This window comes from Protopterus annectens, chromosome 13.part0, assembly GCF_019279795.1.
Source record: "Protopterus annectens isolate FY-2018-M chromosome 13.part0, PAN1.0, whole genome shotgun sequence".
Classification (NCBI taxonomy): Eukaryota; Metazoa; Chordata; order Ceratodontiformes; family Protopteridae; genus Protopterus; species Protopterus annectens.
Genome location: NC_056747.1, coordinates 449,255,886 through 449,282,358, shown reverse-complemented (window position 1 = coordinate 449,282,358; position 26,473 = coordinate 449,255,886). Strand labels below are relative to the sequence as shown.

Below are 26,473 nucleotides of genomic sequence, written 5' to 3'. Positions count from 1 at the left end.
TTTATTACAAAAAAATAAATAATTAACCAAAAAGGAAGGTGGTAAAGCAACTTTCAAACTCAAAACTTCCCATACTCTCCTGCGAGTTTTTTCATTGATTAGACAATTATATATTTTAGTTTATCATCTCCATAGAACAACAAATATACAATGGAGTCATTAACATTTTTCTTAAGGATTCATTGCCTGTCGATCAAATTTTCTATCTAAACATTTATTAGTTTAATAGTTGGTAAGATGGTAACTATTGACCATATATATGCTCCATAAATACATTTATTCTATATAAAACACTAGATGAAGTCCATCATTCATTTATCTAATGTGGCACCAATTTTGCAAAATCTTGTACTTTAATGATAAACAGTGCAGTGTCAAACACTTAAATGGACATATCCAGATTTTACGCAACACCCTAGAGACAACAGGGTTCCATTCACTCCTGAAAACTCCAAATATATCCTTTGGCTGGAAATTATTATTAATATTCATCAAATTATTAAGTCATACAGTGCCCACTGAAAAACTACAGAACTGCAACATCTCAGAAATTGAAAACATTCTTGACTAGCTTCTTTTTTTTTTTTTTTAAAGAAAAGATTCCTATTATTGCTGACAAAAAATCTGCCTCTTATTTAATGAAAATTCATCATCTTTTTTTTTTTGGGGGGGGGACATGCCTGTATTCCTTCCAAAGCTTCTGTCAATGAGAATTCAGCTTTTATTCCCAAAAAGAAAATTTTAACAGAATGCAAGAGGAATGATGATGCTGCAATCCTGTCATATATTATTCCAATATTTTTACATGCTGCCTACATTTTTTTTAAATGGCATATAGAAAAAAAGAAACAGTATTAAAGTCTTCCAGTTGCGAAATGGAATATTACTGCAAAAATCTCTCTATACTCTTATTGGGAATGGAAGGAACATAAATACTTAAATTATTGCTTTATTATAATAATCTATGCCATGTAATGGAAAACCCTGTTTGAAAGGTTTACTCAAAGTCTTCCAGGACATTCTCTGGGTTCCACACGAATGCAAAAATGGAATATTCCACATCTAAAAATGTGTATTTTATTAGAATCCTACATACCTATTCAATGAAGACAGGAAAATACATTTTAAGATAAAATAAAGGTTTTTATTAAATGTACTACTCCAGTATTTAAAAAAATGTATTTCTAAAATCCTGTAGTCTGAATTTAATATTCTTTTGGGCTTTCTTAAAATTAACAAGCACGTTTTTTCTTGATTAAGGTGAGGAATCATATACCAAAAAATTTCAGTTCTTTGGTGATTGGAATTTTATCCTCCACTTGTTATTTAGGGCACCCAGGAAAACAACATTCTTTGTGACTTTAATAAATTTACAGTTCCATCATATGCACTCTTTTGAAACACTTTTATTAAAGAATTTTTATAATGCTCATACTCCCTGGTTACTTGTAGATCATCTTCATGTGCTATTAGTGACAAAGTCTATTTGCCTAGCCAAAGTCCGTTTAATAACGTTGGCAACTTACATAACAGGGAGTTCAGTGCCAAGATAAACAGTATCATGGGCAATGACCAGCCTTGTCTGACACCTGAAGAAGACTTGAGAGTATTTTTGCTGGCACCTGCTGCCTTCCTCTGATTCGGCACTTCCCTTTGAACTTTAAAAAAAAAAAATGAATTAATGCAGCTAGCCTAGCACTTACCTATGAATGAATAACTGGAGCAAGCAGCTGCTACAGTTTCTGCTGCACACAGAGTACTAATGTGCTTCAGTCCTGACAGCAAATGCAATACCAGCATTAATTTCTGAATGCCAGTTATGTAATGAAGACTGATCTGCATCTGCCAAGTGCATCCCCTAACACTTAACACCCAGTGCAGCTGTCCCCTTTGCCCCACCCTATCTACAAATCTGTGTGGAAGAGAGGTGTTGCTATCCGCATAAAGAAACAGAGGCCTATGACCCAAGATAAGGAGCTTGCAATGCAAGCCAAGGTTCTACTATGAAATGCTGACTTCCTGAAAATCGACATTCTAAATGAAAAAAAAGCACCATAAATCTAAAAGGGTAAAACTCTTTCTTTTAGCACACCCCAATGTGGGATGCAAGCCCCCTCCCTCCAAACTTATATATACCAACTCCACCATCACACCAACTTGAACAAGGGAAAAATCTCTCAAAAGAAGCAAATTATTGTTGGTGCACAATTAGAAACTGCACCGGCAACAATCTCCTATTAGAAAAATCGTCTTTTTTTCCTGTGGTCTACTGACGTTCAAATAATTTTATCTCAAGCATGTGTAGGGAAGGCTTGCACTACATGTTGCTCAGATAAGCCATCATAATTATTTTTGGATCACATGCTTTAGCTGCATCATAACTTAACAAAATACCCTTTTTTTAATAGATAAGAATAACATGCTGATATAATTAATTGCAACAGTATTGTAAGACTGTGATCGCTTTTTAGTAGCACAAAACTAAATTTCCCTAGGAACATTATTTTAGCAATAGCTGATACTATTATCTGATTAACAGTGATATTAGTTTCTGATTATTAGCTTTTGCTACGATTTTGTTACTGTATTTAAAATCAAGATCGGTCTGTATTGTTCCATAGACTGACAGAACTTGCTCTCTTTTTTTCTTTTAGGCAAAATTATCCTCACCTTTGACACAGAAGAGCGCAACACCATAACCTGGGATGGCAAGACAGTTGTACATCTTAGTATATATATATATATATATATATATATATATATATATATATATATATATATATATATATAATATATACTGACAGAAAATGAAGAAATGGAGCCCAGAAAAGCTTCTATAAGAACAATTTGCCAAGATGATGTGTGGAAATATTAGAGATTTTCAATAAGCATGATGAAACCCAGCCAAAAAAAAAAGTATGGATCCATGAATGCATGTAGCTCCTGACAAGTGCAGGAGTCACTTTTTTCCTCAGGTTAAATGAAACGATAATTCCACTTAGTAGTCCTCAGGTAATTTCTGAAATGGTCAAACCCTTAGAAATGTTTTGAAGTAACAGCAGCTGTGCGGCAGCAATTATATGACATGAATGAATATTCATGACTAAACAAAATATTAAAAATGGAAAATTAAACACTGTCCCATTCATTATTAATATTTGGGCTGCTGAATAATGCCTTGGTCTGCGCGTCAGGTAAGTCTCTAACAGTTGCCTGGAAAGGTACATTTGGTCAAGATCTTTGAACTGGTTTGTTTCTTTGGGTTTGTTTGTTTGTGGATTTTGCCAAGCTTTAAAATATAAATATTGACGAAAGGCAATGATTAATTATTGAAATCTGAATTATTAACAAACCCATGTCCAGTACCAGAGGTAACTCAGTAACACTAGAAGTTCAGCCATTGCTCAATGTTTGTGTAGCAGGCAAGTTGTCCAACAGAAAATTACCATCATTGTGCATGTAAAATGTCATTTACAGTTAAGAATTGGGATTTATTAATACACAGAAATAGGAGTACGAAATAGGGACACAGCCCTTCAAAAGCTTCTATAAGAAAATTTGCCAATGTGATGTGTGGAAATATTGAGAGATTTTTTTTCAATAAGCATGATGAAACCCAGCCCAAAAAAAAAAGTATGGATCCATGAATGCATGCAGCTCCTACAATGTGACAGTCGTAAGTCACTTTTTTCCTCAGGTTAAATGAAAAACGATAATTCCACTGACTAGTCCCAGTTCAGAATTTCTGAAATGGTCAAACCCACTTAAGAAATGTTTCTGAAGTAACAGCAGCTGTCTGTCAGGCACACACATTTATATGACATGAATGAATATTCATGACTAAAAATATTAATGAAATGGGAATAATTAAACACTGTCCCATTCATTATTAATAACACTTACTGCTGAAATACGCCTTGTGACTCCTCTCTTACCTGAACAGCTCACGAATCTCTCTAACAGTTGCCTGGAAAGGAACATTTCGTACCAAGATCTTTGAACTGGTTTGTTTCTTTGCGGTTTGTTTCTTTCTGGATGGAGCCACAGCAGATCTAAAATATAAATCAATATTAGCAAAGGCAATGAATTAATCTATGAAAACATCCCCTGAATTATTAACAAACCCATCGATCCAAGTACAAGAGGTAACTCAGTAACACTAAGAAGTTGCACAGCCATTGCTCAATGTTTGTGGTAGCAGGCAAGTTGTCCAACAGAAAATTACCATCATTGTGCATGTAAAACTGTCATTTACAGTTAAGAATTGGGATTTAGTTAGATACACTATGGGGAGAAAATCACAATATGGTACACTTACATCAAGTTATTTAAAAAAATGAAAAGTGGATTTAATGTGCGAGTAGCAGAAGGCATAACAAGGACAATTCAACTTTAAGGTAAATAATGAATGCTTTCAGTCCAACAATTCACTATTATACTCAATGGAATAAATTTTTACACTTCTGAGGACTGCATTAACTCTAGGGAATATGGCAATTACAAATGATATATTATTTTCTTTGGTTATCTGCATTTTCTCTTTTCTATACACTTAATTAACAAATTACATGCTAATCCCGGCAGTGTAAACATTGGCTCCAGATGATTGCCACTGCTGAAGTGACACCCTGTCCCCTAGTGCAAAAATGGGAAAAGGGGTTGAGAATGGATGAATGGATGCTAATCAATGAAAAAAAATCTAAAAAATTAATACTAATTAAATCAACACAATTAAAAAAAAAACTGCTTATGATTCAATTAAGCTCCAACAGGATTCATCATAAAATTTCAAATCATATTACAGTAATAATGTCAAAAGTCATAAAACACACTAAAATGTAAGCATTCATATTAATAAAGCTGCCAGTAATATTAACAAGTGACACACAACTGAATGTACATGTCAGACACTCTGGTTTTGTTGTTAAACAGGGAAACACTTTCTATGTTCTGATCACAACAAATAAAATGAAAAAAAACCCAAAAAACACCACATGTAGTTAAGTATTGTAAATGCTTTAACATAGAAATTTACTGTAACCGCAGACCTCTAAGAGCATTCTCAAGTATCAGGTTCTTAACATCAATTCTGCACCCCCCCCCCCCCCAAGAAGAATATCTCACCCTGCAGAAATCACAAATAAGTCAACCTAGGCAGTTTTTCCACACATTCCACTACTAGGCTGCAGTGAATAAAATGTAAGAAAATGGAAAAGCTAAGAAGGAAAGGAACAACAAACACTAGCTACACTCTGACGGCTTGGAAGAAAAGGAAAAATACATCTGCCAGATGAGACACTTTTAACATTTGTTACCCCAGGATTCTGTAACAAGACATAAAGGAATCTCATTCAGAATGTGCTTAACATTCATTAAGGATGATCCCCTAGTACTGAAAAGCAAAACAATCTGGTTAATTCATACCATACCTCTCAAATGACCAGATTTTCACAGTGTCCAGATTTTTGCCTCATATTTTTTTGTTCCTCATAAAATTAGTGGTTTTCTGGCAAATCAGTGAGGATTGAATTCACTAAATAATGGCAAACGTTGTTTCAGACTTCATATCCCTTAGAAAATGCATGGCAACAAAGATCCTTTTATTCTAGCCACTTTTTAAGCATGAGCAATATTTAAAATATGTCTCTTTTCTTGGGCCTTTGTACCACCATTATTTTTGGCTTTGTCCAGATTTCTTTTACCAAGAGGTTAAGAGGTATTAATCATACTACAACAGCTCTATCAAAGCCAAGACTAGCCCTAGACTGAAATGCCCAAATTGTAATGTGCATTTATAGTAAGTTTCCTAGATTAAATAGCCACTGCACAGATGTCTTGGACCAAAACTTTTAACAGAAACATAGAGTGGTTTAGATGTTAGTATGCCATGGACTGCTGTCCTGTGCGTGTCTTAATGGGTTAACGGTTTGATTTTCTTTATTTTATATTCAGCACCATTGCGTGGACCTTGTACACTTCAGTACTGAGCTGCAATACACCGCCATGAGCTGCACTATCAAGCCCCTAAATAAAAAGGCAAAGACTTCTTCATTCAAGCTTATTTTTCATGTGGAACCGGACTAGCTGTACTACGTGTGGCACTGTGGTAGCCTGTACTTCACACTACCTAGTAGGTGTTTTTATTTTCACATTCCAAGAAATCAAAGCCTCGTAAAACCTTTCATATACTTTTGCAACAGCAAATTAAGTTCCTTTTCAGTCTTATCCTTGTAATTCACTTAATCTATAGATCTACATTGTTTTTACTTATTCTACTGGTTCTACTACTTATTTAACTGGATCTGTTACTTATCAAACTGTTTCAAATAACTATCTGTAACACATTTTATCTGATATAATTTATCCCATATTGTATTACTTATCCATCTGCACTAATCATTGTATTAAATAACCTAAGTAATTCCATTCCCTGCATTACTCACTATATTATTTGACCTAATAGTTGAATTTCCTTTCTATTTTATGTCACTAATCTTAAGTCACAGTACTATGCTTACTTGAACTGGATTCCATTTGATTTTCTAATAAATGCATTAGTCTTGTTTTTCCCCTCCTACATGTTATTTGTTGCTTTGTAACTGCAAATAGGTTCTATTACCTTTATCTAGTTTACATTCTGTTTTACTTCCCCCACTCTGTTTTGCTGCTGTAACTTACTTTTCTACTTTGTTAATTTATTTTACTTGTACTTTTACAAGATTTTTTTTAGTGTGTGTTATTTTGAACTGGTTCCATTATCCTTATCTGTTTAGACAGTGCTCCCATGCCTGAATCTGATATAGGTCCATGGAGATTAGTGCTCTACCATGGAAGACAAATACAAAAAATAAAATGTGTTTGTTTTAGTCCCCCTACTCCTGTTTTGCTGTTGTAAGATGCTTTGCTACATGTTACTGTCTTTGAGCTGTTATAAATTGTTTCCATAGCACGTTATTTTGAACTGGTTCTATTATGCTTATCCAAATAATACTATTTTTTGCTACTTTCTTCCAGCCCTGCTGCTGTAAGTTGTGCTGTTACTGTATTATTTTGAACTAGTTCAGTTATCCTTATCTGATGCATGTTGTTTTGTTCTTCTCCTGTCATATTTCTGCTATAAATGTTTTTTTCCCTCCCTTTTTACCCCTGCTGCCTGTTGATCATCAGCCCATTCATTCCCCACCAGCTGGATAAGGATCGGCCTAGAGGGGTCATAATTCAGATAGCCATCAGAGGTGATTTGAGATTGTGGCATGCTGCCTTATACCAGGATGCACCCAGCATATCGGGGATGAAAAGAGGAAATATGCAATATGCTGCAGCGAAGGGTTTCCCCTCTCTTCACAAAGCATGTGTGTTTGCCAAGTAGCCTCTACACAGATATATATATTCACCTGCATTGACTATTCCCACTCCTCACTCCTAATTTGAGGATACATAACTATACTCATAAGTCTCTCAGAGCAGGAGGCCATTCAAACCAATGTCCAAGTTAAAGTGACACTATTGTAATAACAGGATGATGGTTAGCTGTCTCTTGGTAGCTAGGATTCGTGGTGTCACTAAGGGCCTTCTATCCATTCATTAAAAGTACATTTATGACCTAGTTGTTTCCCACGCTGGGGGGGGGGTGACCTTAGGTGCTCTACCATGGGGAGATGAAAAGATACACTGCTGAGCTCTCAATGTGTGTATCCAAGTCTGGGAAAAGCTAGGTTAGAATTCCAGTAGAAAGGTTCCTATTACATAATCGACAGCTTAGGTTGTCGAATGCTTAAACATCGGCACCAAAGCGTCGAAAGCTTAGAATAGCGAACGACCACATATGCAAATTCTTTCCTCGGGAAAGTATTCACTTGGCCGTTATTGGGGATTTGCCCTTTCCCCAATGCAGAGTGATATTGGAGTTGGTGTATTTAGTTAGGGGGTGTGGGGGGCACAGCCCCCCACTATGTTTGGGTTTTCTTGTTTATTTTGTTTCTGGATGGCCTAGTGAATTCTTTCCCAAGGAAAGAATATGCGCATGTGACCATTCGATATTGTAAGGTTTCAATGCTTAGGTGTCGATGATTACGCATTCGACAATCTAAGCTGTCAATTATATGATATAGATGCCAGTAGAAGGGCTGTCTACAGAACAGCACTTTGGGAGCAGCAAAGGCTTCAGCCAGTATAGTTTCATAGGTGTTTCCTACGCTAACTACCACAAGTGCCTTTTTTAAGCCTAGCCATGCATCTCAAACTTCTGTCAAGTTCTGTTACCCTTGCTAAGTGTAAGCAGGGGCTTTGGGAGATGAACCATTTACAGGCTGCCTGTGTCCATTAGAGACATAGGTGCCACACCAGGGATGAATTTCCAGTTCCCATCCAACTGCACTTTCAATTGGGTTAGGGAGGAACTCTGTTTTACATAGATGGGGAACATGTCCCAGAGAATCAGTAGTCTCTGGGATACATACCTGTATAACCAGAAGGTCCTATTGATATCACAGGCAAGTTAGTCTTTAGAATGTGTAATTCTGGTACAGTTTTGTTTTGCAGATATGCAGGAGTTCCATCAACGTGGGGTCTGACAGTACCTTGTATGCCAGGCAAACATCTCCCCTCAACATCCTGTAGGAGACAGAATGCAGGTATAGGAACCTGAGGCAGTTCATACAGGACATGTTACTTACCCCTGTATTCTTTTAGTGAGAAACCTCCATCATCTTCTTCTTTTGGCTTTTCCCGGTTAGGGGTCGCCACAGCATATCACCTGTCCGCTCATGATTGGCAGTGGAGTTTTACGGTGTTGAGTTGCCAGCCCAGCACCCAACCTTCCACAGAAGGCACACATGCATGCACTCAAACCTAGGGCCAATTTAGAGTGTCCAATCCACCTACAGCATATCTTTGGGATGTGGGAGGAAACCGGAGCACCCGGAGGAAACCCACGCGATCACAGGGAGGACATGCAAACTCCGCACAGAAGGCACCCCAGCCGAGGATCAAAGCAGAAAACCTCTTGCTATGAGGTGGCAATGCTAACCGCTGCACCAAACCTCTGTGGATGTTCCAACTGTAGGATATGCCAGGTTAAGTACATACCAAAGGGGGCATTGTACCGTTTGGAATACAGCAGAACATTGACTTTCTTGGACATAGATGCCATAGTTTTGTTTATAAGTTGCACAGCATATAATGATTTCCTCAATACTGTAGATACAGGATTGTCAAAGGCTAGATTACTGTCTATGAGAGTACCCTGACTACTGGGTCAACTCTTAAGGGTGCGTTGTCAATATGATAGTTACCAGGCATGGGTGACTTCACAAAGAATGCTATTATGCATTTCTTGGCATTCAGTTTTAGTCCACGGCTCTGAAATGACCTATACATCTGTGTCAGCCCTTCCTGCAGAATATTTGTGTCAGTGGGGGATTCAATGAGAGCTCCTAATTTACAATCATCTGCAAATTTAGTCAGAAAGAGGACTTTGACATTGGCATTGACTTCAGAGAAGTAAATGCCAAAAAGAAGCGGTCCCATGACCGATCCCTGAGGGACTCTGCTTGTGACTGGCCTCTTTGAAGAGGTGAACTCCACAGGGTCTAGTCTGTGAGCTAGTTGTCTATCCACCGGGTGACATAAGGGTTGTACCCAACCTCTTGAATTAGTCAACAATGCTGGAGAGGGGTACTGTGTCAAATGCCTTGGCCAGGTCAAGGTAGCAGTGTGAACCATTTTGCCTTCATCCATTGCTTTGGTGACCTTCTCAAAGAAGTCCAACAACAAGTAGGCATGACCTGTCCTTGACAAAACCAAATTGGTTGGGTCCAGTGTCTGGATGTTTCCTATGTCATCATTTCCATTATACTTTTTTCAACGGCTTTGCATATGAAACTAGTGAGACTTACTGATCTATAGTTTCCAGGGTCCCACCTTTGTGCAGAGGCATGAGTGTTGCTGTTCTCCATTCATGAGGCACAAAGCCGGTTTGCAGGCTACAGTTAAATAGTAATTCCAGACAGCCTGATAGATCATGTTTCATGCTATTTAGAGGACATCCTGGGTTATTACCTGAGCCCATTGATGCAGTGTTTGTCGTTTTATAGAGAGCATTAAGGAAATCCTCCCTAGTGGCAGCAGGGGGAGTTATATTTGCTGGTATATCCTGAGGAAAAGTTCATGGTGGGAGAGGGGTAAAGTTGAAGCTGAATTTGTTGGCCCATCGGTTTGCTATATCTTCTGGCTCAGTATAGATGGCTCCATTCATAACGAGTTCTGCTCACAAACAGAAAAATGATTAACCATCTCACCCCAGTCTGACACATACTCAACCACCTCAGTATGTCAGTACACTAACTAAACCAAATGTCAAAGCAAATTATTCATGCTGAAGGCAATATACCAGTTAAGACCAGTGTCTTTCTGCCTCTAACACTTGAAGAGTTAAGTTCCATTATGCCTATCTGCATGCACCCCTGGGAGGAGTACTTCAAGTCAATTACTTCCACATAGGCCACCACTAGGTCATAACCATATCTGTTTCTAAGGACTTTAGGCCCTTGTGGCTACATGGATCCTGCCAGGAAAAGCAGCTTGCAGCCATCCTGCCCTTGATCAGTTTGATAAATATGAGTCTGTACACAACTGTACAGTCAGCAATGACTAAATCATTTCCTTATGTGGAAGCAGATTTAGTGGGCCTTATGGGCTTATGACAGGTTTCTTGGTGACTCAGAGATGCTGAGTGGATTTGCTGTATGTCTGAGGGGAGGAAGAGCAGGTGTTGATTTGTGTGATCAAGACTGATCTTTTACTGTGTATTTTAGGAGGCTTTGGCACTTTTTCCTTTACAGCTTCAGCATGTGTTATGAGCTTAATGTTGTGTTTTGATTAATGTGGTATTGCAGAAGTACAATCCTTAATAATAGGCTGGTGCGAGAGATTTACCTCCACATTTCTTAAAAATTGAAATCTCTCAGAGATTATACATTCATTTTGTACAAACAATGAACAAGAAGTACAATGCAACTGTTACACTACTTTGGAACACCTAATGCAAATCCTGGAGTTAAGTGATTTGGTTAAATCTAGAAAAAATGCTTAGTAAGCTTGCCTTCAGCCACTGCCTTAGAAACCAAATTACTGCCAAACACCATAGCAGTGATGGTGTTCCTATCTTTCCTGAAGTCACAGTAAGTTACAAGATTCTGTATGGGACACAACCATATGTACTGCAGTGATATGGGGTTTTCTAGAAAACTGGTCATACATGACAGCAATACATTCATCCAGAAGACTAAGTTGGTAATACCACCATAGTCTAGCAAAGGAATGACAACCAGTTTCAAGGTTTCAGGAAATGTTCCTGACTGAAGGAAGGTATTAATAATGTGTTTCAGATGTTGAGCAATAAAGACATCACATACAAAAAGGAATTTTAGGTCGAGACCAGAAGAACCATTAGACAGAATTTCTCTAACTCGCTTGTTAATTTTATATAGCTACACAATCAGAGACCCCATACATTGGGGAGAAAGAAAAAATGCTTCCAACGTTTTGGAATGAAAGTAGAGGGGTAAAACTGAGGAGACTATTTTTTTGCAAAATATTCTGCAAATGCATCAGCCATTTTCTTGGGAGAGTTAAAAATATTTTCATTGAGGTTCAGGGTAGAAAATCAAACTGTGTTTGGCTCTTCTGGCAAGGTTATTGCCCCCAAGTCTTGGAAAGTTGGAAGTTTCTCAATAATGACATTTGCCTCTGCTTTGCAAGGTGTATTTCATATTTATCATCACTGTGGAATGACTTCTGATGTTGTGGTAGTTCATTCAGGAAGTCACATTTTAAAGATGTTGTGTTTAAACAACTTTCAGGCTGTCTGACATTAAGAAAAAGAATGTCTCGTCTCCACAGATATCTATGGTGCTGGCGCCCTCATAACTCATTTAAATGACTATGGGTAGTACTTCTAGTATATATGGAGCATGGCATTATGGAAGAAATGAAGGTCTGCTTCGCATTCTACTTGTGATGCAACAGAAGACTAATCACTGGGTAGCCACTTTATACTATAATTGTGTCTATATTACTGGAATGCTTTGTACTTGCGAATAACCACAGGTACATGCTGAGCTTTGCCAGAAAAAGTAAAGGAGACACAAAAGTCATCATTATTAGATTGGCAGGTTTATAGATGCTGCTGAATAATGTTTGAGACCCTCTGAACAAAGGGTGCTTGCTTACCTGTTGATATTCAGAGGACCAGATATGAGATCTCTGAAGAATGAGTTTGTAAATGTGAGGAGGGAGAATGCATACCACTTTCAAGGTTAAAGCACCTTGTAGTACCTCCCTGATATGGGTCTATGTCAAATCTTTGAACACTGGAAATTTCGAATGTCATATAGTCGAGACAGTACAGTTGTGTACACTTACCATAAATGTAGATGTTCAAGTGTATTCACTGTTGCAGTCATTACATTTGGGTTATCTGCTTGTAGTAGCCCTCAGTTGGCCTGATTAAAGTCTTGGGTCCTGCGTCGGTTGCTGTCCCTTCTTCTATGACGTCAGGTCGTCAGGGGTATAAAACATGCAGCCGATGCCATAACATCAGTTTTTCTTGCCCCAGATGTCAGGTGCCCCCCCCCTAATGGGAAGCATTTAAATCTATAATACAAGGATATACCTCCAACAAAAAAGCAAATACACCAAAAAGCTTTTTGAGCATAGTAAATGAGAGTAGAGGTATAGCCAAAAGACGAAAGGGGGCTGGAGGGAGGGTAACCAGGACTGCAACAGTGAATACACTCTAACATCTACATTTATGGTAAGTGTACACAACTGTACTATATTCTTCGTGTTTCACTGCTGCAGTCATTACATTTGGGTCGATTCCCAAAGCTAAGGTTGAGAGGAGGAATTTAGATAGAATTAGGACCAGCTATAAGGCCCTGCAAGACTGCAGTAGCAAAAGCAGCTCTGGATTTAGAGAAAATTGGCAAATGCTAATGCTTGGTGAAAGTATGTACAGAACTCCAGGTAGCAGGTTCTAGGATGTACGCCCCTGAGAAAGGCTGTAGAGGTAGATGCAGCCCTGGTTGAATGGGGTCTGATGCCCTGTGGGATAGGTTTTCCATGGTGCTCATAGCAGAAATGAATGCAGTGGCCTATCCATTTTGAAATGGTTTGCTTTGAAATAGCTTTCCCCTCTGTCCCTGCAGCAAATGCCACCAGCAGTTGTTCAGATTTCCTTTGAGGTATAGTCCTGTCCAAGTAGAATCAAAATTGTCTGTGCACATCTAAGGAGTGCAGCATCCGTTCCCCTTTGTTCTGTGGGTTAGCAAAGAAGGCAGACAAATGAATGGACTGATTAAGAGTTACACTGGATACCACCTTGGGCATGAAGGAGGGATTGGTTCTGAGGGACACCCTGTCCACATGAAAGATGATGAAAGGCTCCACTGCTATAAGGGCCTGTAACTCCGATACCACTCTTGCAGAAGTGATTGCTTAAAGGAAAGCTGTTTTCCAGGAAAGGAATTTTAAATCTGCAGTAGCAGCTAGCTCAAAAGGAGGAAGAGTGAGTTTCTCCAAGACAAAGTTAAGGTCCCAGGCTGGAGTTGGAGCTCTCCTCGGTGGCCTTAAATTTTTGGCCCCTCTGAGGAACTGCTTGAGCAGTGGGTGAGAGAAGAGGGGAGGCTCTGTGTTACAATGAGCTGAAATGGCTTAGGCATGAATTTTGATGGCGGAAAAGGACAAGCCCTTATGAAGCATCTCAGTCAAATATTGTAGAATCTGAGGTAAACTGGTCACGGCTGCGCTCATCCCTTGAGATTGGTTGCAGGTACAAAATCTTTTCCATTTTTCAGCATAAGATTTTCTAGTACTAGACCTCCTAGCCTATAAAATGATATCCATCACTGATTTACTGAGGGGTGGTAAAGGAGAGATTAGGTAATTAGCCAGGCTGCTAGGTTCAGGGTTTGCAGCTGAGGGTGCAGAATCTGGTTCTCCTGCTGAGACAACAGGGAAGGAGTCTGAGGCAGGTGCCATGGGGCCAAGCATGACACACTGCGCAGGAGGGGGTACCAGTGTTGTCGTGGCTAGTCTGGTGCAATTAAAATCGTCCTTGGCTTGTCCTGTTTGATCTTTAGTAGTACCTTGGAGAGCAGAGGCAGAGGAGGAAAGGCATAATCTGATAGGTTTTTCCAGCTGAAAGATAGAGCATCCACTTTCCAAGCTAGTTTCTGGGGAATCCTTGTGCAAAATTTGTCCAGATTATGGTTCTGGGGGGAGGCAAACAGGTCTATATCTGGGCTCCCCCATTTGCTTGTCAACATGTTGAAAATCCTTGGTTCCAGTTTCCACTCATGTGGGTCCATGAGGTTTCTGCTTAGTCCATCTACCAGTGTATTTAGTTTTCCTGGCAGGAATTGAGCTTGTAGATTCACTTGGTAGCTCAAGGCTGTGTTCCACAATGCCATGGCTAGTCTGCAGAGGGGGGTAAGAATGTGTACCCCCCTGCTTATGGTACCACATGACCATGGTGTTGTCCGTCTTTACCATTAGTTATCCTGGAAGAATGTGGTCCTTGAAGGCTGTCAGAGCATTCTGTACAGCTAACATTTCCTTTTGATTTATGTGTAGGTGCATTTGACTTGGATTCCATTTGCCCTGAATGCACTTCCCTGCCAGAGGAGCCCCCCCCCCATGCATAGTCTGATGAGTCTGTTGTTAAGGTTTGGGCGGCAGGGGGTAGTGTGAATAGTAATCCCTTGTTTTGGTGGCAGGCCTCTGCCCACCAAAGGAACTCTAGGTGTAGGCAAGGTATGATAGGAATCATAGCTTCTAGATCCTGTGAATGTTGACACCATAGGCTTTTGAGATACCATTGCAGTTTCCTCATATGCAGCCTTGCACATGGAATTAGAAGAATATAGGAGGACATGAACACCAAGGCTTGCAGTATTTGCCTTGCAGATAACTGGGTTTTTGTGGCCACTTGTTTGAATTAGGTTGTCAAATGAGTCTGTTTCTCTGGTGTGAGGAAAGCCATCTGGGAAGTTGTATTCAAGTTTGCTCCCAGGAATATAATTTGTTGACAGGGTACCAGGTGTGATTTATTTTCGTTTATGGTGTACCCCAGACAAGTCTGTACCCTTGGAACAAAGGCCAGATGATTCAAAAGTATGTTCTGGCTTTCTGCCTGAATTAGACAATCGTCCAGGTATGGATATATTTGAATATTTCTTTGCCTGCAGAATGCAATGACTGGAGCTAGGCACTTTGTGAATACCCTGGGCACAGTAGATAAGCCAAAGGGCAGTGCAGAGAACTGACAGTGCATGTAGCCTGCTTTGAAGCATAGGTATCTTCTGCAAGACTCCCCGATAGGGATGTGCAGGTATGCTTCTTTTAAGTCTAGTGTTGCCAGCCATGCATCTTTGCCTAGCATAGGAAGCAGCTGGTGAAGAGTCAGCATCTTGAATTTTGGAATCACCAGAAAGGTATTTAGAGTAGAAAGGTCCAGGATAGGATGCCATGTATTGCCTTTTCTGGGTACCAGAAAAATTCTCGAATAGAAACCTTGTCCCTTTTCCTCTTCTGGTACCAACTGAATAGCCCCATGCTTAAGAGAGAGAGTACTTGATTTTGGGCCTCTGCCCACTGATTTGGGGGTAGATCTGGCCACCCGCTTGGTGTTGGTAAGGTGTGGAAGTGAAATCTGTATCCTTTGGACACTAAATTTAAAACCCATTTGTCCTGGGTAATGAGTTCCCAGTTTCTGGCCTGCAGACCAATCTTTCCACCTAAGCATTCAGTTGGGAAGTGCTTGGAAGTTTTAAAAGCAAGTCACTGAGAAAGTTTTCCATAGGGGGAGTCTTACTACTCCCTGATTTGGGTGCGGAAACCCCCCACTGCTTAGTCTTGTGTGTCCCCTGGGACTGAAACCTGGGGTTTCTGCTGTGTTTGAGTTTGGCTTGAGAAGACCTGGAAGGGGCTGGAAAGGACCAATTCTTAGACGGCCAGTGCCTACTAAATCTAGGAGGCTGAACTTGTAAAAAATCTTTAACAGTTTGCATAGATTTAGCTTTATCTTCCATCTTTTTAAGAACTTCCTCAGCCTTGTTGCCAAACAGGCGGTTCTGATTTAAGGGAGCATCCAACAATTTAGCTTTAACATGATCAGGCAAAAATTGCTCCTTAAGCCAAGCATGCCGTCTGAGCACAGACCCAGTAACAGCAGCCCTGCAAGAGGCCTCTAATGAATCAAATTCACATTGCAAAGTATGTTTTCCAACCTGTTCAGCAGAATGCATTAAATCCTGTAATTCTTTATTTTCCGCACAGTCAGGAATCAACATCATTTTCTGTTTAAGCAATCCAATAACATGTTGATGATACTTTAACATATGAAACTGGCAGTTTAAAGCCCTAATGGTCAAGGTTGCAGAAGTGCAAACCTTCTTACCCCATCTATCCAGCGCCCTGGAGTCTCTATCAGAAGGGGTAGGATTTTTAGCAGTAGAGAACTTAATGCCCTTGGGTCCCTGTGAAATAGTCTCTGGACCTGCAATAGGATTTTTAAAAGGAACTTGTGTGAATCAGGAACTCTGTAATATCGGTCAGGTTTTCCGGGAGCAGGAGGCAAAGAAGCAGGGGCCAAACTAGATTCCGAAAAAACATCATCAACAATGTCTAGTACAACAGGAATAGTTAAAGGCCTATGCTGAGGTAGGAATAAGAAATCCCCATAGCCTCTATTTTGAATCAGAAAAATCCTGGCTTTCCCAGTGGAAATGGTCCCTTACAGTATGTAAGGTATCACCAAAAGAAAACTCCTCTGGAGGGGAAGCAGAGGGAATAGAGTCCTCTGCATCACAATCCTCATAAGTAGATAAGGGCAAATCCAGATCATCAAAAGAATCAGAAAAATCAGAATCCTGATCAGAAGATTCATAAACAACTTCAGTCCTAGGTCTTTTAAAAGGGGGAGGTTGGCTTCTCCTGATTAGAGTTATAAGATCTTCAGCCATTCTTATTTGTTTTTTAGGCATAGAGGCCTGAGCATGCACAGTCTGGGTGTCGGCTTTTTAGGCATGGTTCGAGATTTAAGCCTAAATGAAGAAGGAGGTGTTGGTTTAATACACCCTCAAAAGCCGGTGCCTGCACAGCAGCTCCAGACCCATCCAAGGTAAAGACATCTGCGGATTCAATAGTTGAAGCATCTCGCTGCATACCGGACTCCGAATGGGTCTCAGTAGAGGCCTGCAAATCAGAAGTAGCAGGTATCAGGGGCTGCGAAAGCACCAAACTGAGTAAAGCGAACTGGCGCCTAGCTTAGGAGAAGCGTCGTCGGCAGTTTTGAACCTCAGCGGCCTGTCTCTGTCTTTATCTTTGTGTTTTTTCAAAATCCCGGTAGTCGGATGGCTAACCGACGACACTTCTGGATAATTAAACCGAGAACCATAATAGAGAGGTAAATATATACTGACGATGGATAGTGCGCTGATTAAATAAAGCACAAAATCGACAGCAACGTACGTCGTGGTCAGGGCCTAGGCAAGGAATACAGTATGAATGAAAATCTTTGAGGTATTTGCTTTCCACAAGTAATGCAATTATTAACTTTTACTGACATCAGTAAGCAGCAAGATAAAGTTTCCCCAAAGGGGTTCTTAGCTTTAGTTGAAGATTTCGGTTCTGAAACTCGAAAACGAAAATTTCATTAGTCGGCCGACCGGCACTTGCAAACTGCTTCTGCTTCGGGCACCGCACGGCAAGAAAGACTGATGTAATAGTGTTGGGTGCATGTTTTATACCCCTGACGACCTGACATCATGGAAGAAGGGGCAGCAACAGATGCAGGACCCAAGACTTTGTTAATCAGGCCGACTGAGGGCTACTGCAAGCAGATAACCCAAATGTAATGACTGCAACAGTGAAACACGAAGAACATCATATGAGCGACATTTCAAGTGTTCGAAGATTGACTTTTAATGGCGCCGTACGGTGCAGAATGGGAGAATTTCCCTTTTCTGCACTGAAGTGCGGTCTCGGAGTTGGTATATTTAAGTGGGGGGGGTTGTGGGGAGTGCAGGGAGGCTTGCCCCCTTGCTCGCATTGTTAAGGTGCATTTCTTCTTTTTTATTATATATTCGAACTTCCGAATGTCGAACATACGGTCTCGACCATATGTTATTCGACATTTTGGATGTTCTAATATATAACATAGACCCCCTGATATACGATCTCAGACTTGTACAAAGTTGGAGTGTGGGGGGTGCAACCCCATCAGAGGGTGCAGGCACTGAAACTTCCCTGCAAAAATACTTTTAAAGCCGTTTCAGGTGGCTTAGTCATTCTCTACATTTTCTGTGAAGTTGCTTTTGACTTTCTGGAGTTGACACAATTACAGGTCTTGCATTTGTCATGAAAGCTTTTTTAGGGCTATGTCTTTTCTGTTTTTTAATGTCAAGACATGGGTGCACACATTATAGAAAGGAAAACAAGCCGTATTTATATTTTTTCATTTACATGCATTATACATTGCATACATGTTCTCTTGCTTAACTACAGTCATTCACTCCTGTACTCTTGCCTTCCGTTAAACCTCTCCCCCTCCTTCTGAACATTATTCTGCATGTACTGTTCCCAAAAACTCCATTTATTTCTATGTAATTTGATCTTTCCCTTTTCTAAAAATCCCACCTCCAGTTATTTTATCTACTTTACTACATTCAGTACTTCGACTACAGTTGGCTTATATTTTGAGTTCCAAACTTTTGGCGCTTTTGGAAACCAATAGCATTAAATTTAGCAAGGCCTTACTATGTCTAGGCAATTCAGATCTCATGTCACAGCTCAAAATAATCATTTTCTCAGTTACAGCCGTTTGCTCCAGCCACCACCCCCCCAATTTCTGACAGAGTACTCTGCTATGACATTTTTAAAATCTGCCAACTCATTGCACTCATCAAAAGAAAAATTCTTTGAAGTTTGATTGGGGTATAAAAATACATATGCAAACTCCATCAAGCAAAAATCCTAATCCTTCTGGACTTTGTTGCATACTTGGGATCCACACAGATGTGCTTTTGTTTCTTTGTAAATAACCTTCCTTCCCGAACCTTATCTAACCTCTTCTGATTGTTCCTTATAGTTGTCATGTGATATTTTATATGCCATACTAATTATCCCTTTTTAAGGGAGAGCAGCTTTTGTTCTACACGCAACTAAAAATGCTATCAAAGCTGGTCTTTCACTTAGCATACCCTTGTTCCTTTCTCTTTACTAGTACACTGATATCAACCCGTTAGGAAAGGCAGTCTCTAACCTGCAGTCCAAATTTCTGTTGCATCCCACTGTTATTACCTTTCCCTCTCTAGATATTTGTTCCCAATACCTTAGTTCCTTTGCCACTTTTCTCCATTAAACTCCAGCCCCCTCTTGCCCAATGTCTATACCTCTGCTGACAAAATCTCCTTTTCTCAATGGCTGTGTTCATTTAGTTCTTAGAATACTAAATGCTACTTTATGAATATAACATTTTGTATGGCTGTTACTCTCCTTAAGGATCTGCATGCAAAATCCTACTCTCGCTTTAGTTCTCAAACTGCTTCCTGTTTCATCATCTCTTTTCCATTTTGATATACAACTTTCTGCTTGTATTACATATATGAGCCTTAATTGTAAAATATCCTTCTATGAGGAGGATCAACCTATCCCACTTAACCAAGTAAATTCCTTCATCTCTTTATCAATTACCATCCACAACTTCTCCTGTTGATAAACAAAATGTCTGACCTTTATATAAAACTCTTCTTCTCCTTTTCAGACCTTATATAAACCTAAAGGGACATTAAACAGTTTCACTGTTTGTATCTTGCAGCTTCCAGTTTGTCAGTTTTGCATTATCTTTTTATTCTCTTCCCACATACCTTTAAAAGGATTCAGTTATAGCAGCTAATCTGTACACCTAAATATTCCATTTTCATGTCACTATTCCCCTCCCAGATGTGGAAAACTGCTTGCATACTTTCAGTAGACATTAACTTTTAGTTATAAGAAAAAGTAGTGCACTGGCTACCTTTAACTAAATAAATTGTGCACTGCTATGTTAAATTAAGTATTAAGGCTGCTGGGGTGGCTACTGCTGCCTATTCACTTCTCATCTTTTCAAACTTTTTCACTGAAATGATTCCCACTGTACCTTTAAATGTTATACTTCTTTTAGCAAAGAGTGCTCAGAACTCTCAAGATTAATTGCTTGCACCTACAGACAGCTGTTCTGGAAGTAAGAAAAGAAAGAAAAAAAAACGCTACCAACTTTACAGATGCATGATGAAAGAATCTTTGTAAATTTTACTCAGAATGTAATGCACACACTTCCCTGCATCTGCAGACTTCCTGTCTCTACTGAGGGCATTTGCTACTGGGGGAAAAAATTGTATAACTTTGCAGGTGCAAGAAACTTGCCATTGTCATACCCTTCATCATTTTGTTGTATTTTTAAAGCCTATTTGCTTATAGAAAAGAAACTTGTACATAGCCTAAACTATAGACGTTATTCTAGACATCCACCACTGTAAAGAAAACAAGGAAAATTACCTTAATATCAAATACATGACAGATATACTCCTCATTCTAGCAGCCCAAGATCGCAGCATTATATTAATTAAAAATTACTTCTGTCCAGATCTTGTTACAGTGCAAGTTCTATATATCCTACAATAAGGAAAGGTACATGTTTTAACTCATTAACAGCAGCAATGTGATGTGTAATGTCACAACTCCAGCAGCAAAAACACGCCCTTGCATTCTAGAGTATTTTCTGACAAATCAACTTAAAAAGCTATAGATAAATCAAAAGTAAATATCTTATGAACAATTAAAGCTATTAAAGTTGTAGAAATAGCCATGTTAACAACAAGAAGTAATCTTTACAGCACTAATAGTCAATTAATTCATAGTCTTTACACGAACCCAGAAAAATATTTACTGGTAAACTTTCACAAACAAATTGTTATATATTGGAAACATGAGTGTTCACATGACAACAATAAATTCATCTCTGAGTGCATGTTTATTGAGATACTGACAAAAATATGAAAATATATGCTTATCTGTATAATTAGCAATATATATATAATTGCCCTCCACAGAATAGCCACTTTTTGTTAGTCTGACAACAAAACCTGGTCCATCTAACCCACTCCCCACTAGTTACTACAGTAAATACCTGTCATAATGGATGGACAGTTTCCCACCATTTCTCCAGCCAACCAGACTGACATAGGCATCCTGAGGCAATGTAGCAATTGCCTCATGCATAGTGACAACCAGTTACTCCTAAAACAAATACAACATGTGAGAGATGTATCTATACTATGAATTTGGAATCACTTCTCTCACATAACAAACCAGAGAGCAAACAAATTGTCAGCACATACACCACCTCTTGCACATAACCTCAAAACACATAAACCCAAATATGCAGAGGTACTCTCTAGAAGCCTACCTAAATATCAGAGACCTCTCAAGTACATCCTACAGAAAGATCTCATTGAGACCAATGACTGGTGTCAGAACCATGGCCTTAAGTTCAATGCCAAAAAATGCGTCGTCATCCCCCTTGGGAAAAACCCAATTCCCATGAATTACCAAATCGATAGTAGTCCACTGAACACAAAAGGCGTTATAAGAGATCTGGGAACACAGGTTGACAGCAGCCTCTCTTTTGACCACCATATTGCCACTGTGGTCAGAATGTCCTACGTGGCAATCTCATTACTAAGGGTTTTGCATCCAGGAAGAAAGAGGTCATAGTCTCCCTCTATTCTTCCCTCATTAGCATGGCCGGCCTTAGGCATAGACAAACTAGGCGACCGCCTAGGGCGCCGTGCAGGCTAGCCTTGTAAAGGGCGCCTTATTTTTTTATTTATTTATTTTAATTAATATAAAGTTTGCGCTCTTCTTGGCGCTGGAACCAGAGGGTGGGGGGGGGGGAGCGAGTACCCTCCCACTTACAGCTGAGGGTTGGCTAGGAGGCTAAAAAAAAAAAACTTTAGTTGGCGGTGCGAGAGTCTTCTCCTTTAAGGAGAAACTTGTGTGCGTCATGATGCCAATGTCATCTAAATGCATTCTGCAGTTCAAGAGACATGCATGTGGATATGTGTCTTACTCCCTTCTGCAAACTGTGTACTGGTACATAATGGGGACTCTAGTATGCTAATCTTCAGCACGGCATCTGCATGCTTGCATTAGACTTTTAGTACTGGATTGACTTAGAAAACAGTCCCACACTATTGAGAAGAGATTTCTTGTAACATGTTATTATGTTAGCGTTGAGTTAAAAAATCATTGTTTTGTGCAGTGATATTTTTTGTATTTGCAGCTGGTGTAACTTCCTTACTTTGGTGAATGAAGTTTGCTGTTTTTCTGGGACTGAAATGTACCATTTAATATGTACTAATTTTTTTGACCGGCTAGAAGATTGATCCATTGGACTTTTTTGTGTAGCTTCAGCTCAGGGGTGCAATGAAACAGAATATCCCCTCCTCTCACTGTCTCTCTCTCTCTCTCTAATTTATTTAAAAGGGGGTGCACAGCTATGTACAATCAAGTACTAGTTATGCAACTGCACTCTGTAGTCACAGTAGTGATAGAAAATAGAGGATAAATAAAAAGGACGATGAGTGTAGTAGCAGTGACAGGGAGAATGAAAGGATCTACACCAGCATGATTACTTACTTATGCAGTAAGACATTCTTAACTGGGTAGGTGGACTAGACCTTCAATCCCTTTTAGCCATGACACCAAAAGTTATAGCTCAGTTACATCATATACTCTGGAGAAAAGCAATCAAAATATGAATTCCAAAGTTAGTACAACAGACTGTAACCCTAGCAATCATGTCAATGTGGATATTTAATCTGCAAGAGTCTTACCATTATAGAGAACATTCCCTTTTATTATTAACAAAGGGCTAGAGAATAGTGTTTAGCAGTGATTGCCTGTGGTTATAAAGAGAAATTGCTTGCAGCAAGATGAAAGTGACTACACGTATTCAAAGTGAGTTATACTGCTCAGGCAGAGAGCTTCCTGGAGATGGGTGATGTGAGGATTTTGTTCACTGAGGTTGTGTCTGTGGTCTGACAGGCTAATGTAGTAGTTGAAATGGATAATTTTCGAGAAGTCTTTCTCCTGTGGCAAAACAAAAGGGTAGGTGAAGTGTTTTGTTGCTGCTGTCGAAAGGAGTACTAGGATAGTTTGAGTTAGCATTTACTTGTAAAAGAAAGGCGGATACCATTATGTATTTTTAAATGTGACAGAGAAAAGTACTGCAGTGTAGGGGGAATTTTGCCAATCAGTAATGTCATCTAAAAGCTCATTTAATTGTCTCCTAGTCAATTTTCCTTAATCTCTTAAAGATGCAGTCACATTCCACACATGTATTATTGTGATGCTGCAATTATTATACCCCACCGAGGAACTTCCACCAGGGAATTGTTATGGCTAGGCTTGTACAGGCCCCTAGGGCAGATAGCCTAGTACCAACCTATGAACTTAAGTGTGTGTGTGTGTGTGTGTGTCTCCATATGTGTAATTTAAACTGTTTATTTCTGTATGAGAGAATGTGTGTGGGCATGTATGTATGTTCATAGGTAGGTACTAGGCTATCGGCCCAAGGGCCTAAGTAAGCCTAGCCAACAAGGTTCCCTGGCTTACGCCACCCAAGAAAGTTATTTTCCTGTGCCACTGTCGAGCAGAGACACAGAAGTGATCCCCGGGGTGTATTTCCTATTTCCCATCCACTCATCAAGATTTTTCTTGAAGAGTGCTAATGAAGAACTCTGCTTGACATAGATGGGTAGCCTGTTGTAGAGTATGGGAAGTCTCTGGGACAGGACTCTATCCCTCCAGCATGTCCTGTTTATTGTGGTGACAAGGTTTAGGTCACTAGAGCATGTAGCTTGTTGGGATTGGGATTTCTTTAGGTGTAGCATGTCCAACAGCTCTGGGTTTGACATAGCTTTATATGTTAGGCAGAGATCACCTCGGAGTAGGCGATACGCTACGGAGTAAAGCTGGAGTTTACTGAGGCGGTCAGTGTAGGACATTTGTTTGAGGCCAGTAATCCTCTTTGTGAGGTACTTCTGTGGCCCTTCTAGCTGCTGCAGATGTCTTGTGAGGTACATTCCAAAAGGGGCTTTGTACTTTATAATGGGTCTTAATGTGTATGGAATTTAAATGTGCTGTTCTGTTTGTATAAGATATAAAGTGTGTGTGTGTGTGTGTGTGTGTTACTGTGTAAGAATAGGTGCGTGTGTATGGAATTTAAAGTAGCCATTCATTCCTTTGAAAGAGAAAGACTTTGTTATTTATTTATTATTATTTTATTTATTTATTTATTTATTTAAATTTGTTGACCGGGAGTGTCCGACTGGACATGGGTCCATTTTCAGCGGAGGCCCGGGGAGAAAAGCTCCACAGTAAAATAAACAGACAGTAGTTACATTGGATTACATAGTGATTAACAATTTAACATAGAAATTACTTACAACATATTTACAGATGAAGAGCATAGTACATCAGTAGACAACTAGAATCTTTATCTGTGAAGTACATAACAGGCATTAACAAATGTAACAATGAGAAGCTCCTGCTGTATAATAAGTACTAGGCTTATGAGCATCTGAGCTTGCTATCATCAAGGTAGTTAGTGGAGGTGAAAGAAAGGTAGTAGTTGGATGGGGTGGATGATATTAGAGTGGGAGTTGCAAGGGCATAGCCAGCATGTTTTTAGGTGCGCTTTTAATAAAGTTTTGAAGTTGGTGCATGATGGTACGGAGGTAATTGTGGGTGGGAGTGAGTTCCATAATTTGGCTATGGCGCAAGAGAATAGTGCTTCACCAGCAGAGTTATTGGCTTTAGTGATCTGCAAGTGATTTTTGTTGCTGGATCTTAGTGGTCTGGTGGTGCGATAGGGTTGGAGTAGATTCTGGAGGGATGGGACATTTAGTGGATGGTTTACTAGTTTGTGGGCGAGTGAGAGTTGATACCACTGAAGGAGGTGAGGGAGTTCAAGCCAGCCAAGTTCAGCAAGTGAGAGACAGTGGTGACTACGGTAGGATGCCCCTGTGGCGAATTTTGCGATTTTGTTGTAGCAGGTCTCTAGCTTGTTTAAATCACATTGCCTTAGGTTGGTATATACTGGAGAGGCATAAAGTAGGGTGGAGATAAGGTGGGAATTTGCTATTGAAATCTTTGCTGCTTTGGTGAGAAATTGTTTATTTCTATATAATGCTCCTAGTTTTTTGTGCACTTTTTTAATGGTCATGGATATGTGAATGTCAAATTTTAGTTTATTGTCTATTTCCACTCCTAGCAATTTGGTATGTTCAGTTGGGTATATAGTGGTGTTGTCTTTTGCTGTGATGTTAAAGTGAGAGTTGTTTTGAGTATGTTTGGTGGGTTGGAAGATGAGTAGTTTAGTTTTGTTTGGGTTGAGTATTAATTGGGCATCGGATAACCATGTTTCAACAGAGGAAAAGGCTTCCTGTGTGACGTTTTGCAGTTTGGGTAAGGACTGGGCTGAGCAGATGATGGTAGAGTCATCTGCGTATTGGATGAGTGTACCATGTTTGGTGGCAGAGGCTAGATTATTGGTGTAAACAGAAAAGTAGGGGTCCAAGGATGGATCCTTGGGGAACCCCTATGGAGACAGGTAGTTGGGGAGATATGTCATTCTGCCATACAACGGATTGTTGGCGGTCAGACAGGTAACTCTGAAACCAGTTGGCGACTGATTGTGAGAAGGATAGGTTATTGAGGACAGAGATAAGTTGTTTGTGTGGGACCATGTCAAATGCTTTAGATAGGTCTAGGAAAGTAGCAGAGGAGAGATAGCCATTGTTTTTATGCTGAAGGATAGTGTTTGTAAAGGAGAGTAAGGCAGTGGTGGTGCTATGGTTTGGTCAGAAACCATGCTGAGTACTGGAAAGGAGGTTGTTAGTAAGGAGGTAGTGTGAGGCCTGAGAGTGTATGCATCTCTCTAGTATTTTGGAGAGTGGAGAGAGAATAGCTATGGGGCGGTAATTGGTTAGTTCTGCAGAGGGTCCGCCTTTGTGGAGGAGAATTATATGTGAGACTTTCCACAATGTGGGAACGTAACTTTCTGACAGAAATCGGTTAATCTAGATGGATACTGGGTAGGCCAGAGCATCAGCTGCGATTTGTAGGTATTCACTTGGGAGGTTGTCTGCTGCTAATTTGGTGGGTTTAAGTTTAGTTAAGAGTTTTTTTATGTTGGAGATAGGTACAGGAGAAAAAGAAAAGGCAGTGGGGAGATTACTAGTTGAAGGTGTGGGTTGGAGGGGAGGGGGGTTGTGTTGTTTAGCTAGTGATAGTATGGTTTGGGTGAAGTGTGTGTTGAATGAGGTAGCAATATTTTCTGAGGAGTGAGGGATGTTAGGTGGAGGGG

The 26,473-nt window shown here is 39.8% G+C and overlaps 1 protein-coding gene across 1 annotated transcript in view; it reads right to left on the bottom strand.

Annotated features, from left to right (window-relative positions):
* Window positions 1–26,473, bottom strand: part of RBM19 (RNA binding motif protein 19) — a 1,836,515-nt gene that overhangs the window by 456,579 nt on the left and 1,353,463 nt on the right. The window contains exon 19 of the mRNA XM_044054094.1: window positions 3,936–4,052. Within this exon, the coding sequence (XP_043910029.1) occupies window positions 3,936–4,052 (117 nt within the window). The remainder of the gene's footprint in view (window positions 1–3,935; window positions 4,053–26,473) is intronic.